The sequence below is a fragment of the Diabrotica undecimpunctata genome, chromosome 2, assembly GCF_040954645.1.
Source record: "Diabrotica undecimpunctata isolate CICGRU chromosome 2, icDiaUnde3, whole genome shotgun sequence".
NCBI classification, from domain to species: Eukaryota; Metazoa; Arthropoda; class Insecta; order Coleoptera; family Chrysomelidae; genus Diabrotica; species Diabrotica undecimpunctata.
Genome location: NC_092804.1, coordinates 20,322,743 through 20,338,785, shown reverse-complemented (window position 1 = coordinate 20,338,785; position 16,043 = coordinate 20,322,743). Strand labels below are relative to the sequence as shown.

General features: G+C 32.1%; 2 protein-coding genes across 4 annotated transcripts in view; one reads left to right on the top strand and one right to left on the bottom strand.

The window, feature by feature from the left end:
- Window positions 1-7,476, top strand: part of LOC140434294 (sulfotransferase 1E1-like) — a 54,331-nt gene extending 46,855 nt beyond the window's left edge. Inside the window, exons 6-7 of the mRNA XM_072522448.1 lie at window positions 1,189-1,283; window positions 1,898-7,476. Coding sequence (XP_072378549.1) covers window positions 1,189-1,283; window positions 1,898-2,191 — 389 coding nt within the window. The 3' untranslated portion in view covers window positions 2,192-7,476. The remainder of the gene's footprint in view (window positions 1-1,188; window positions 1,284-1,897) is intronic.
- A 980-nt stretch (window positions 7,477-8,456) lies between these two features.
- The window catches only part of LOC140434292 (sulfotransferase 1C4-like), a 31,393-nt gene continuing 23,806 nt past the window's right edge, over window positions 8,457-16,043 (bottom strand). For all 3 annotated transcript variants that reach the window (XM_072522443.1, XM_072522446.1, XM_072522444.1), the window contains 2 exons: window positions 13,676-13,770; window positions 8,457-8,823 (listed from right to left, as the gene is read on the bottom strand). In XM_072522443.1, the coding sequence (XP_072378544.1) occupies window positions 8,533-8,823; window positions 13,676-13,770 (386 nt within the window). In that variant the 3' untranslated portion in view covers window positions 8,457-8,532. The remainder of the gene's footprint in view (window positions 8,824-13,675; window positions 13,771-16,043) is intronic.

The window sequence follows — 16,043 nt, the reverse complement described above, 5'->3', positions numbered from 1 at the left end:
ACACCGTCCTCCCCCGGAGCTTTGTTATTCTTCATCTTTTTTAGAGCCTTGTAAATTTCGTCCAAGGAGATTTCTGGGATATCTTCGGAACCCTGATTTTGAACCTTCCTCTGCTGATATTCAACTATATCTAGAGTCGATTGGTTGCTATATAATGTCTCATAGAATGATTCCACAATTTGTAACAAATGTTCTCTGTTTGATGTGATGTTGCCATTTCTATCCTTGAGTTTGACTATTTGTTTATTTCCATTTGTGAGTTTGCGTCTCATTATTTTCATACTCTTATTTTCCTCAATAGTTTTGATGATTTTCTCATCTTTGTATTTTCTTACGTCTTTTCTGATTTCTCTTGATACTTCCTTGTTCATTTTATTTATATCGTCGTTACTAGAGTTTTCGTGGCTTCTCAGTATTCTTCTTTGTTCCATTTTTTTCTGTGTTTCCAGACTAATTTTTTCTTCCTTCACGCTTTTTGGGCAGCATTTCTTTTGAGCTTCTGTTATTGCTTCTACTATTATGTCATTTAGGATGTTAATATCATTTGTTGATGATTTTTCTTGAAGGAATTTACCGATATGATCTTCAAAATTTTGTTCGTTGTTTGGATGTGTCCATATGTTTATTTGCTTCTTTTTTATCATATTGTGTCGTTCATAGTTGGTATTTAACACAATGGTGGCTCTCACCATATGATGGTCGCTTGATTTTGCAAATTTATTTAGCACTGTCACATCTGTAAATATGTATCTTTTATCAGTGATAAAGTAATCAATCTCGTTTGTCGTCTTCCCATCTGGGCTTTTCCACGTCTTCCACATAAAAGACTTCGATCTCCTGGTCTGTATATTCTGTTGTTGGAGCATAGACTTGGATAACTTTTAGATTATATCTAGTATTTATTTTGAACGTGGCATATGTAACTCTAGTGGATACTGATTGGACAAGTTTTAGATTTCCTGCTAGCTGTTTGTTTATGAAGAATCCGACGCCTCCTACTGACTTATGTTGTTCTCTCTCTCTGTATTTTTTAAATACATCCATTTAATTTAGCTAATATCCCTAGTTGCTCCTGTGCTCTTATTGGCCTTTAATGGACTTCTGTTCATTATTTCTTGTTCTGTATACGGTACTTATGCATTATAATAAACTTATTTAGACTTTTACATTTAAATAACTCATTTTCAGTTCCATGGGCGCCATATTGGGAACACATTAAGGAAGGTTGGAATAGAAGACACGAAGAAAATATGCTGTTTCTCTTCTATGAAGATTTGAAAAAGGTATTATAATAATACTATAAAATACTGTAATAATTAATATTGTTCTGAAGTTATTTTCTTGTGGCAACTTAAAATAATTTTTTTTTAATGAGAATAAGCCACAATTGAAGTTTAAAATAAGTTTCTTGACGTTTCAATTTCCACTTTCCACTTTCGCGATAACATAACGACGTGAAATTGGATCATCAGACATCATTCCCGATAAATATTATCCCTAATCTAACTACTTGTTAATAAGAAACATCTCGGACACAACCTTATCGTTCAAAAGTGTGGTGAACACTAATATAGAATATAAATAGATATTCAGTTTTTGTCTAACGTCGTTTTTGCCTGTGTATCAAGTCTTATAATACCTTTCAATCTTATCAGAAGTCTCATTTAGCTATCTTGGATTACAGAGTGATTTCTTTACATAATTATTTAGCTTTAATGTGAATATAACAGAGTTGGTGTAGTATTATCTTATAAAAATTTATCATTCTATTGTTTTTTGTTTGGTTCGTCAATCTTCTTCCTATCAATTGATTATCGTCAAGGATTAATATCTTTAATTAAGTATGTTGAATCATTTTTTTTATTTACAACACATTTAAGACATTTAATCTTTTCAGAATTTACGACCTAGTTTAAAGAAACTATCTTCATTTTTGGAACAGAGTTATTCAGAAGAGGAGTACGAGATACTGGAAGACCATTTGAGCATAGATAATTTCAGAAATAACAAATCAGTAAACGCCGACGATGACAAAGACATAGGAGTGATTAGCGACGCTGAAGCAAGCTTCATAAGAAAAGGTGTTGTTGGAGGATGGAGTCCATACTTTGATGATGAACTGAATGCCGAAGCTGATAGGTGGATAGAAGAGAATTTGAATACTTTTGATTTAAGGTTTCCTAGTAAATGAAATAAACAAATGTTAAGGACTGAAAGTTTCATGTATAAGAATAGGTGGAATTTTATTAATAGTACCTGTTTTCGAAGCTCTAGTACCGGAATTTCTGGGATTTCGTAATCTTATATTAAAAACAGTTTACAATTTGAACAATAAAAGCATCAACTAATTTTACTGCCATATTGAAACAAGAACAAAAAAAACAGAGCTAAATCGTTCCTGGCATAATATGCTTCCATGATGTAAACTCTCTGCACAACAGTGAGTTGTTCAAATCCTTTCTATCGTTTATCCTCAAAAAATAAAGGTTATATGACGTTCTAGGAGAACTTTAATAGTTTTTTGACGATAAATAAAAATTCCTATTACTGATGCTTAAACTAAATACTTGAAACTGTTTTTAAGTTCCTGTATGTACATTTTTTGTGTAACCATGACATAAAAAGTAAAAAAGTATGTTCATTTACACACCACTTGGTTTAGAAATTCATGAAAGCACAGTTTTTAAGCAGAAGAATAAAATTATTTTTACACAGGACTCTTCAAATCAAATAAATTTTAAATATCGACATCTTATATCAGTTTTAATCGCTTAATCAAGCGATCATTCAAATTGTAATAAATCATAAACTACTAAATTGTCAATTACTCACTTGTACAATGAGATTGTATTCCACTACGTGCTTAGAAGTAATTATAGATCTGCCTCTATTATAATTATATACATTAGAAATTGTCTTTGAGTTAACACAAACTCAGTATCTAAAACCGGTCTTGTTTGGATATATGCTTAATAGTGACTGAAAAAACCTTAGTTCGGTCAAAATAGGTATTGACTTGGCATTTAAGCTGCACAAAAGACTCCGAAGTCTACTACTTGTGAGTCCGACTTAAAGATTGTTCCTCTATTGTAACTCAGCATCTCTTATAGTCTTTTTTACTCTATATTGAAGAGTAATCTCGCAGATTTCAAAGGCTTGTGGCATATAGCTTTGTATTTAAACAATATTTAAACTCTGCAAATCACTTTACTCGTGGTTGTTTTTACTTATTAAGTCTTATTAATTTATGGGAAAAGTTAAGCTCATTCATGGCTTCATATAATTGATTTATTAGCTCGCTATCATACGCTGACTTAAAGTTCAAAGAGAGATGAAAAGTATCAATATTAAATTCATCGTTTTTTTTTCTACTACTTGACGTAGCACAAAAATTTGGTCAATTGATGACCTATTTGGACTAAAACTACTTTGATATTCACCAAGAAATTCTTTCACGTACGTACTTAAACGGCTGTATAGGCTGCTGGAGAATATTTTGTATATTGTATTCAAAAGAATGATACCCCTGTAATTTTTACATTTCAACAAATATCCTAAGGATTTTCTCACGTTCAATATAAGGAGGTTCTGCGTTGTTATTGTTTCGTGGTAGCTGGGGTAACGTATTATTTTCCACTTCGGTACCAAGTAGTTCTTTGAAGTGCTCAACCCATCTGCTTTGTACTGCGTCACTGGTACTAATAATTATATGACTACTTTTATCCCTACACATCTTACGCCGTGATTTAAATTCTTTTCTTGTAATATTTAGGATCTTATAGAACTTCTTCGATCCATTTTGCTCCTGTAGCAATTAAAACTCCTACATAATCTGGTTTTCATCGGTAAGATTTTTCTTCGATGCACTTGTTTTCCCCGCTCCTGAGTTCTTTGCACGTTTACTCCTTATCTCGACTTCTTCTTTTTTGCATTCGTCATCGAACCAACAGTTGTTTCAAGTGGATTTTTTTGATCCAAGGACGTCATTTGCTGCTTTCTTAATTGTTTTTCTACATATATTCCGTTACTCGCTAGCTAATAAATGCTCATCTATTGTGTTTTCATTTTCAAGGTAATTTTGATATATTTCTGGCATTAATATATGCTTTATGTTAAGTTATTTCGTCAATTAATTTTATAAGGTTTTCAGGTTTATATAGCGGCCTCACATTCCACGTGTATATTTCTAAATCTTTGTCCTTATTTCGTTACACTGATCATCATTGTAAGTTCCCTTCGTCTTCATTAGCTGTTGATCTCGTGACAATGTATTTTTTATGGGATAGAGTTGTTAGCTTTAAGCCCAACCCTCCAACCTGAATGGCCAAGAACTGTTACCACACCTTAACCAGGGTTTTCCAGATTTGAGATGTTAGAGACACGCCATCATCCATCCTATCGCAGGTAGGATTTGTTAGTGTCATTGACGTGTGTAAACTAGGAGTTGATTGGTATTGAGTAACAGAAGTCACTTGGGACAGCTACTGACATTAAGACCTATCGACTAACTACTCACCTTATAAGTATTAAAGCAAGGATGTTGTCTGTTCCCCAATTTATTTAAAATATACCTTAAAAGTGCTTTAAAAAGATGGAAACAAAAATGCAGGAGAATGGGGATACCGCTCACCAACACTATGGTATATACGCTCAACTTTGCAGACAATCAAGTAATAATGGCTCAAGATTATGACGATTTAAACTATATGGCATGAAAATTAATTGAAGAGTATGAATGGGTCTAGAAGTAAATAAAAAGAAAACCGAATACCTGTGCATTGGAGTAGAACAAAAACATCTCATATTAGACGATAACACCACGATAAAGCACTGCTGTGACTACAAATATCTAGGTATCACTATTTCACAAGATGGAACATAGACAAAGCCATAAGAGAGAGAAATACGTCAGAGAGAAAAGCCATCACAATGTTAAACAGCAATTGATGGGACCAATCCATCAGGAAAGAAAATAAAAAGAGGATATATGAGACTATAGTAAAAAGTATCACTTTGTACAGCTGTGAGGTATGGCCACTGAAAGAAAGAACACTGGCAACGCTGAAAGCGACAGAAATGGATTTTTGGAGAAGAGCTGCAGGAAGATCTAGAAGAGAAAGGATTACCAACGAACGCATTAGAGAAATAATGGGAATCAAACGAACAATCACAGATGACCTAACAACAAAACAACTTATCTGGTTCGGACACATACAAAGAATGGATGAACAACGAATACCAAAAGAAGAAAAGAGAAAACGAGGTAGACCGAAAAAAAGTTGGAGCGAAGGAATAAATCAAGAACTAAGAGAGAGGGCCATAGAAGAAGACCTATGCAACAACCGGACTAAGTGGCGATTGGAAGTCGGAAAACTGCGGAGAACGTTATAAACCGACAAGTAGTAGTATATAAAATACCGACAGAGTTCGAATACAATATAACATAAAATGTAATGAGTAAATGTTATAAAAACTGTGCTGTCAATAATTTTAGTACAATATTTAGTGACCTTAGTTTTTAGGCAAAATGTACTACTATTTAAGTTTCCTATAGTATTATTTAAGTTTTTCAAAGAAGACTTTTACATACTGTGTTGTTAAGTTCCTTGAATCGTTTGAAATATTCTTTAATCTACTAGATACAGAAATGTAGCTGGTTTTAAATGCAGTGGCGAAAATTTCTCGAAATAGTAATGCTTAACCTAACGTAGCAGTGGCGTTCAAAAATTCTTATGATTCAGAAAGATAGGTACAAAATAGGCACAATATATTAAAGAATAATATTAAGCTATATTTGGCAACACTTTTGTATATTTTAAACAACAGGTATAGTCTTACAAGTTATTTAAGAGACATTAATAGTCAGCTCAGCGTGGTGCTATTGTTAAAGGTGTGAGATTACATAAACAAGGGATCATTTTAGAAACGAGATAGATTCCTTGTTTATGGAATTTCACACCTCGTGCCAATAGCACAAATTATAGCATACAAATATCTTTAACTAATATGAATAGTAGATAAAGGAAACAGTTGTGAGTATACCATATCATAATATTATATTATTTTATTCACTTTCATAATCAGATGACAGTTCAGATACTCTCTTTCAGTTTTCTACAGTTATTTTCAAAAAAATTTATTTGTTTCACCATGACTTTTATAGCTCCTAACGTAAAGTTATCACTATTTTTTGCAAGTTTATTTTATAGGGTTTAAATAAAAGTTTTTATAGGGTTTAAATCTAGATGATATGGTGAAACTTCTAAGGAAATATGTCCACATTTTTGCAGTAGCTTGTCAAATTTATATTATATGATCTTGTTTGTGTCGATTGATGATTTTATACAGTTTTGATGCGGTTTTAACATTGATGTTATAAATGGTATATTTTTTTTTTACAACCAAGGTAGCGTATCCTCTTTTTTAGAATAACTGAAAGGTGCTCTATTAATTATTTATACTTTATGATAGGAATTGTCAGTGAGAACAACAGATCTGATATAAAAATCAAAAGGGCATTCGGCTTCCTTTTAAAATATTTTTTAATAATCTTTTACCACTTTTACCTGACTAGCTGTTTGACGTAGTGTGTCCTGCATATAGGTACATAGGTTTCATCAACATATGCAATTGACTTAACGTCACTTCTGTAGTATTTAATATTGTCCAGGTACTTAAGACGTAAAGCACAAATCTCATTCTGTTAAATTCATAAACGTCGATTATCTTTCGTTTTCTTCCATTTCAATCCCAAATCTTTTACAACCTGTAAAGAGAACTCACATCTCCAGTGCACTCGTACGCTTCTTCAAACCGTTTCTGTAACAGATTCACCTCATAAAAATGGATGGTAAATTGTATTTTTAATAAACTGTTTGTCGAAGTCCTTCAAGTTCTTGTAAAATATTTGCTTCTCTGTTTGTTAACATATTCGCTTATTGAATTATCCTTTCTAGTGTGCCTATATACTCATGTAGCTTCGCTCACACGCTCTTTAATATTGGTTCGACTATTTTCGGGAAACAGTATTTGAATATATTTAAACACTTTGTAAAAAGAGTTTCTAATGCATGTATATGTCCAATAATAAATAAATGTATTCGCACATGTCTTTATAACACTGGAAAACATAATGAGACTGAATTACAAATAATTTCAAATCCAGTGCTTAGAATTATATTATTTATATAATTACTGTTTTAAAGATAAAAGAATCTTTGTAAAAGCAAATTTCAATAAAATATTCGTCCTAAATTATATAATATTGCAACGCTACTGCATAGCTGTTTCTATTGTATACCTCATAAAATATTTTGAGTAACTCCTCGTTCCTCCATTTGAAACTAGCTGTATATTACTTGGAGATGCTCTTCTATTCGTGATTTATGGATCGCTATTTAAGCATAATGGAGAAAACGGCGTTTATATGTCACACAATCTCATACTGTTTTTGTTATATTATAGTTGGTACTTAATTTCTTTATTAATATATACAATTAGGTTGTTATATCTTTGTTTTATTTTAGTATTATAGTAACATTATCCCTTTGAAGGATATTGACATATTTGCCAGGCAAATATTATACTTAGGTAAATACACCTATTTAAAAAAATTAATCAATAAAAAATTAAAAAATATGGTGAGAAACAGAAAGAGGAAAACAGAAATTGGTCTTACCAGCGAAGAAACAGCATCGAAAGCCGTTTCCAGCCAACCGTTTGCAGCATTGCAAACGGTTTTCGATGGCGGATGGTCAATTAAACTTATTGCAATTCAGTTTTTTATTGCAAGAACAATATTAACTAGATATCTAAAAAAATATTAAAAAAAAATTGGGACATAGCTACAATTAAATCAGTTCCTTAGTTGGGTCCAAATTACACTATCCGGAGAATTTTTTCTGACGAAGAGAAATGTTTGCTAGTTGATTATTATTTGCTAGTTGATTATTTGAAAAAAACTTGTCGAACAACAAAAAATGCCTCAAAATTAACGAAGATATCAATGTGCTGCGGAAGTTTTTTTTTGCAAGGTTTTTAAAACAAAGATATTTTATTGCATACTCCAGAGGCTACATTCTTAGCATGTGCCATGGGTTTTAATAAGCTTGTTGTCAACGTATTCTATGATAATCTAATACCTATTTTCAGCAAACATGTTATTGGCTCTTATTAGGCGTTTAATTTTTTTTTATACTTTTGCAACTATGTCAACATCGATCTCTGTCAATGATAATGACGTGCAACGGTAAGTAAATTAGATGGACTGTATAATATAATGTCAGACCAATCAAATACACTGCTCAAAACGATCAAATCTTACTAAGAATCGTATCAGTTCTTTTAAGAACCAGCTGTAGGTATGTATTAAATATCTGGTAGAAGAGTTTGAGGTGGTCAAGGAGAGCTATAATATAATGTCACATAAATAAAAATTAATTTAATACACTGTAAAATGACAAACGTGGTTATTACATAAATTACAGTAGTAATATTAAAGTAAGTCAATATAAAATAAATAAGTTAATTTAATTATTTAGGAAATTGAATGTTCAACAGACTCATATTCTCTTCAATCCATTTATCTGCTTGAGCATTGATTTCATCATCAAAATAAGATCTCCATCCTCCACTTTTCCCCGATCGAACAAAATTTCCTTCAGTTCGATTCAAAATGCCCAAATCTTTAAAATCGTCGTTATTTACCGATTTATTGTTCTTGAAGTTGTCTATACTAAGATGGTTGCTTAAATAGGACATCTCTTCTGTTGAGTAGCTTTTCCCCAAAAACTTTGATAACTTTTGAAGAGCTGGATCAAGATTCTAAACAAAAATAAACTGATTGTAACAAAAATATTTAACTGGGAAAATTAAAAATTGTTTGTTTACTAAAAGAACTTAAAGAAAGAGCAAAAGATATAAGTATAATATTATAAATATAAGTATAAATATATATGGTTCTAGTAAAATGCATGAGAGGAGAAGTAATCCAGTGATACTAATTCTCCCAGTGTCTTGTTTATGATTTAGTATATTCATTGAACAGTATCTCTTTAATCTTTTTTGACCCCTGGATGAAGTTACAATTTTCTCATTTTCTCTTGGGGTGGTTCCATAGATGTTCAAGGTACTTTCTTTTTCAACTCCTGATTTCTTCTGCAACGAACGTATGACAGAGACGTCGTGTAAATTTTGTTACTGATGCATAGTGTTGCCCAAATGCAAGAACAAGACGAGACTTAGGCAGTCTTGGTCTTGGTCTTGCGCCAATACACCTGGTCTTGGTCTTGGTCTTGGTATTGCACTCCTGGTCTTGGTCTTGGTCTTGGTCTTGCAGCAAGAGTCTTGCAAGTCTTGCAGTTACCCATTAACCTATTGCTATTTATTAAACGTTACTTTAGATCTTAGAACAACGTAACGGAGTAGGTACATTTTAAGCTTGAATTAACATAGCCATAATAAAGACCAACCAAATTAATAAATGTCTAAACAACTTACATCAGGTGGGGTTTGAAGCCACGATCTAAGCTTACCGTGCCTATGCTCTAACTAACTCAGCTATCTACCATGCCCCACAGAAGTCAATCTGTTTCTTAATAAACGTTTGCATTTACTAAGCTTAAATGTGCTAAAACATGGTTAAAACACAAAAAAAAACAAATTAATGACATAAGCATGCCTGTATTTAAAGAACATTATCTGCCTAGAAAGAGATTGATGGACATGATGGGTAAAAAATCCACATACATGTATCAAGGGCACAGATTTTTTAGGTGATAAGATAACAAACTATAATCCACTTATTAAAGCAAAATAAATTTTTTTAGAAATCTTATCTCTACTTTTATATAAAAAACTAACTTGAAAAAATAAAGAATAGGTAAAAAAGCAATGACAATCAAAAGAAGTTCTTTTAAATTAAGGAGATACCTACTTAATAAATATATTAATTTACCAAAATAAAGTAGTAGGTATATGATATATGTAGTTTTTAATAAGGTAATAAGTATATTTTTTTACATGTCCACTTTTACCAGCGGTTATTAAAATGCTTGTGATATCTCTACCGAATTTTGGTTTTTCAGGAAGAAATATTTGTAATTAATTTTTGTGAAAAGATATTAGATGCTTCCTTAAACCTGACGTGTTTCTGTTGTTCATTTTCATTTCAACCTTTCTATGTAGGCACAATTTACACAAACCAATTAGCGATACATGAATTATTTCGAAAAACTCATCAAATTTGCTTTTAGGTCTTTTAGATCTATAACTCCAACGCTCACTATTACGACTAGAATTATTTGAATCTTTGTCCCTCATGTCAAATTGTAAATTTGTCACTCCGGGAACAAAAAGGATTAGATGAAAAACAATTATTACATTAAACTCAAAGGAAAGCTCAATTGGGAATGAAGTCAAGTAATGTCGAAAAAGTAACTACGATACTACTAATAGTTACTTTATGTTCGTTACTATCCAATACCTTAAGTATCTAATAACAAACCGAGAATTATATATCGTTACTTCGTTATTCTAAATACTTCGGTATTTTGTTACGGCAGACGGCATTATATGTTATTAATAATTTGTCCCGTTACTTTCGCGCTCTTTCAGCAAATTTTGTTTAACCGAATGATCTCATCGCACACTCAGCAGAAACAATTTATAGTCTTAGGCCGATAAGATTTGTTTATTTAGATTCCTTCTGACTAAATTATAATGGGAATACGATATTACTGTCGGCGTCGCAATGCAAGAAGATTATTTTTATGATTAGAGGGCGGCTATACTCAAAATATGAACAATTAATTTCAGAGCGAAGAAGTCGTGTGCTGGAAAAGAATGTACAAAATATTTAATTTTGTAATCTCGACCTCTGAGCACGTAGCACGTGTCAAATGTGTTTTTTTAATGAATATTTTGATTCGGTATGTATGTTTATGGTATTGTTTGTAATACGCATTAGTTCAGTTTTTTAAATTTCTATTACATTTTTTTGCGTCTCATTGAGTCTTTAAGCCTATACCCGAACTACTATACTTGCTAAAACCACATTCAGTCCTAACTGCAAGACGCAAGAGTCTCGCAGGCTTAGTCTTGTTCTTGCTTAAATCTTGCACGGTCAGTCTTGGTCTTGGTCTTGCTAAAATTAGGCGGTCTTGGTCTTGGTCTTGGTCTTGCAAAAACGCAAGAACAAGACCAAGACTGCAAGACCAAGACCGATTTTGGGCAACACTACTGATGCACCACGGCGCGTTGAAGATCATTCAGAGTTTCTTTAATTGGATTCTTGATTTGTGATTTAACTTTCAAATTTGTGATTTGTGATTTTGGATTTCTTGATAGTGATTTAATTATCATCTTATTTGTAGTAATAACTTTATTTCTAAATAAATATTCCAGATACCCTGTTTTTGTTTTATTAAGTAATAAACCTTTTTCTAAAAGTGCTTGTGCCTATTGTTAAAGTTTTTATTACAATACCCTTTAGTATTTTCACTAACACTTCATCAACAGCATACATTAGTGACAAGGGTAGTTTCCTTTTTATCAGATCCAATATGAATGAGAATAATGGGGACTAGGCACTAACCATGGTACAATCACACTTCACTCTGTCCATAACAACACTAGTTGTTATCCCCATACATATTTTTCAAAAATATTCACGTATTCATCGGGTACTTCTCAATCATCACAGAACCTCTCAATGGATTTGACATATATATATATATATATATATATATATATATATATATATATATATATATATATATATATATATATATATAAGATAACATACTTTTTTAAGATCAATGAATGTCAATGATGCATTCACCCAACAAAAAGAAGAACTTTTGAACAAATTAACGAAGAAATAAGAAGATTAGAAAATAAAAGATAATTTTTAATATTTAGGGATTTATACAGTAGAACAGAGAGAAAAAGATTAAAGTAATAGGGTTTTTTTTCATGAATACCACCGATGACGAAAGGAAACGACTAATTACAAACCAATAGGTGAATAAAATAAATTAAATACTCTAAAAGAATTTTCTCAGCACCGTTTAATGCAAAATGCACGTGGGTATAGATATTTCAGATATGCAGAGTTAATCGGTTATGGGGGCTCTTAGAACCCTAAGGTGGACTCTCGGCTAGTGTGAGAATGCCGAGAAAGACTCGACAAGCTGGCCGGACATAACAGTATCACACTGGTATGGGCTTCAGGTTATGAGGAATAAACAGCTGATGAACTATCCAGAAGAGCATTAGCTACTTTGGTCTAGAACCGGCCTCAGACAGTAAGAACTCTCACTGTGAAAATACACCGAATCAAGCACATGTTGAAAAGTATATTGAAAGCACATGCGCTAATATGGTTAAAGTACCGCAAAAAACAAGCAGGAATAAGCGCAAAGTCATAACAGTGCTTCTTTCTGCACATACTCCAGTCCAGCGTTGCATGCAACTGCATACAATTGGGCTGTTTCATGAAAACTTACATTGCAGACTCTGCTATAGCAAAAAACCTAAAACAGTCAACCATATATTGGCAAAAATATTTGGAGACTGTCAAATGACTCCAAAACTTGTGGTACAAATGCAACACACGTATACAAGCTGGTGCAGAGTCCCAGAATTGTAAAATGGGTATAATGAATGAATGGAAGATGTTTAATAGATCAACAGATAGTAGAACATATTGAGATAGACAACACAACTTAGTCTAGGAATTTAGACTATTTAGAGGAGCAATGTGCGAGAATAACCATTATAACAGAATACCTTAATTGAAGGTAAAAAGGGAATGGTATCAAATCCGAAAATCCGATAACAATGGTACTATTTACAAAGTCTAAACTAATAAATTGTACAAGTACTGTAAAAAAACTTGCTGTCCTCGAACTAGAGAACACTAACCGATATTAGGGAAATTGTAAGTTTAAAAGAAATAACACGGATATAGACAAACAATGGAAAAGAAAGTGACAAAGACAAAAACTAAGAAATTATGGAACATGATTCATTAAATATTGGTAGATATCGTATTTAGGCGCCACGCCCTTCCGGTAGGGATCTATGGAGTATCACCGAGCCGCAAGTCCTTATCTCTTGCCGTACTGCTCCACCATAGGCCGATCAGACACCAGCATATTCTAGTCCAAGCCGCAGATTCATCTATAATTTTAAACTGCTGCGTCAGCCTTTTTAATTTTTCTGTACACCGAGTTGATGCTCGAACCCACATCCACTGAACCATTCGACAGTGAAGCGAATGAGAATCGGCCGCCTAGCCCGCTTGGCTATCTGACCGACATATTGGTAGATTAAAAGTGTAAAGAAACTTCAAGGAAAATGGGATGATAGCAGAGCAAAAGAGCTCTGTATACGAATATACCTTTATACCAGTATAAAAATCAATCTACTATGGCTAACTAGAATGTTATACTATCAAGGAATCTGGTCGACAAAGTATTAAACAATGTCAACCAGGACTAATAAAAGGTAGTAAAAGCATAAAAATAAACCCTATTACCTTTCTTATATACCGTCAAAGAGAGAGCAAACTAAAATAAAGTATTTTAGTCTATTATTAATTACCATTTAAATGGATGAATCTATTATCTGATATATACCCACGATTTGCTATTACCAATATTAATAAATATACCTTGTTCATATCTTCATAGAAAAGAAAAATTAAATTGCTTTCATGCCTTCTACTCCATCCTTCTTTGATGTGCTCCCAGTATGGTGCCCAAGAAACTAAAAATAATTAATTATTTTAAGTATTATTGTTTAACTGAAATTAAACATTACAATCATGTGAGGACAATTGTGTAAATATGAAGTGTTTTGATATAAGAATATCATAAAATATTTATGGACAAATATGGACAAAAAAAATTATTCATGCCATGTTACCTATTCGTGTTGTAACTTTAACATCATAGTTTACAAAGTTAAATAATATAACTCAAAGTTAATTTAACAACATTTAAAGGGTTTTTACCCATGTATTTAGTGGCTTCAAACATGTACATCTAGATAGCACTGATGATGGAAAATTAATTCCGAAAACGTTAGGGTTTTTAATATTATACCTTTTATAAAGGATTTTAAATAAATTTTTTGTGATACATGGTATACAGCCAGCTACAGGAATTTTAAATTAAGTTAAATTAAATTAAATTCTTTATATTCTTTCTGACAAACATAGTTTGTATAGAATTAGTCATAAATATACATTGCTAAAAACTAAACACTAAACTAGACTAAACAAGACATGAAATGAATTTAAAAGCTAAATGAAATACAGCTAATATCTAAGATCTAAAAAATTCTTCGACTGTATAAAACACTTTTTCACATAAAAATTGCCTAAGATTCCTCTTAAATACATTTATTGAACTAGTGGACTTTACAACTGTAGGTAAATGATTAAACACCTGTAGCCCGTATACTCTGGGAGATTTAAATTTAATGTTACCTTTTGAAAATGGTATATAAAGTTTATTACAATATCTAGCATTGAAATTATGCATATCACCACTCGTTTTAAACTGATGTAAGTTATTAAAAATAAAAACACATAATTCAAAAATGTATAGACACGCCAATGTTAAAATTTTATATTTTTTAAAATATTTTCTACAACTAGTTAGTCGGGAGACACCAGCGACGCAACGCAATATTTTCTTTTGTATGACGAAAATACCATTTGCATAACCAGACATACCCCAAAAACATATCCCGTATCTTAGCCTGGACTCTACGAGTGCATAATAAATCATAATTAGCTGATTTTCCGTCAGAACATATTTTAAATTTCTAATTAGATAGTTAATGGAACTCAACTTCGAAACAACCGCTCCACAATGCAACTTCCAATCCAAACTTTCGTCAATCGTTATTCCCAAAAACTTGCCTGACGACACCGTAGCTATTTGCATGTTGTTAAAAATAAGCTGAAGATTTTCCAAGTATTTTTGTTTATTGTGAAAATGTATAACTTGCGTTTTTTCTGCATTAAGATGCAACGAGTTATCACAAAACCAAGAATATAAAGATGAAAGAAAATCATTACATTGATGTTGTAGAATTACGTTGGATTTGTTAGATAGAATAATTGACGTATCATCCGCATACATAGTGAAATTTACCGCTCTGTCCACTTGTACGATGTCGTTAATGTGGACTACAAAGAGAATTGGTCCTATCATAGATCCTTGGGGAACACCCATATTTGTAGTAACAAGACTGGATCTACAACTGGTCACACAATCCTCGATCCTCGTCTGCAGGCTCACATATTGTTGTCTATTGTTTAGAAATGACATAATCCACTGTAAAGAGTTTCCTGTAATACCTATCTGTTTTAGTATTTTAAATAATATTTCATGGTTGACACAGTCAAATGCCCTACTAAGATCACAAAATATTCCAATAGGACATTCGCCTGCATTAATCAAACTGATTAAATGAGCATAAAATGCATGGACTGCCGTATTAGTAGATTTATTTTCTTGAAATCCATGTTGATTTATAGTTATGATATTATTGTTTTTTAGATAACCATTTAATCTCTTTAAATAACCATACTCAAATACCTTTGAAAATATACTGGGAATTGTTATAGGCTTATAATTGCTGACCAGTTTTGGATCTCATTTTATAAAAATGGGAACTACTTTGCCTGTCTTTAAGTAATTAGGAAAATCCCCATTGCAAAAAGACAAATTGGTGAGATAAGTTAAAGGATTGATTATAAAAGGTAAAACTTTTTTACCAAAAATGCAGGTATCTCGTCAAAACCACTAGAGGATTTGCTTTTAAGTTTACTTTGCAAGAGTTCGATCAGTTCCTGCCCAGTAAATGGGTACAATTAAAATAAATTTTCATGATCTATAATAATTGACTGACTATCTTTGTCTACTGTATTACCTGGAATTTTCGACACGATATCAATGGGTGCATTTTTAAAAAATGTGTTAAAAGTGCATGCTACCTCTTGGGGATCTGCTATTATATTATTGTCA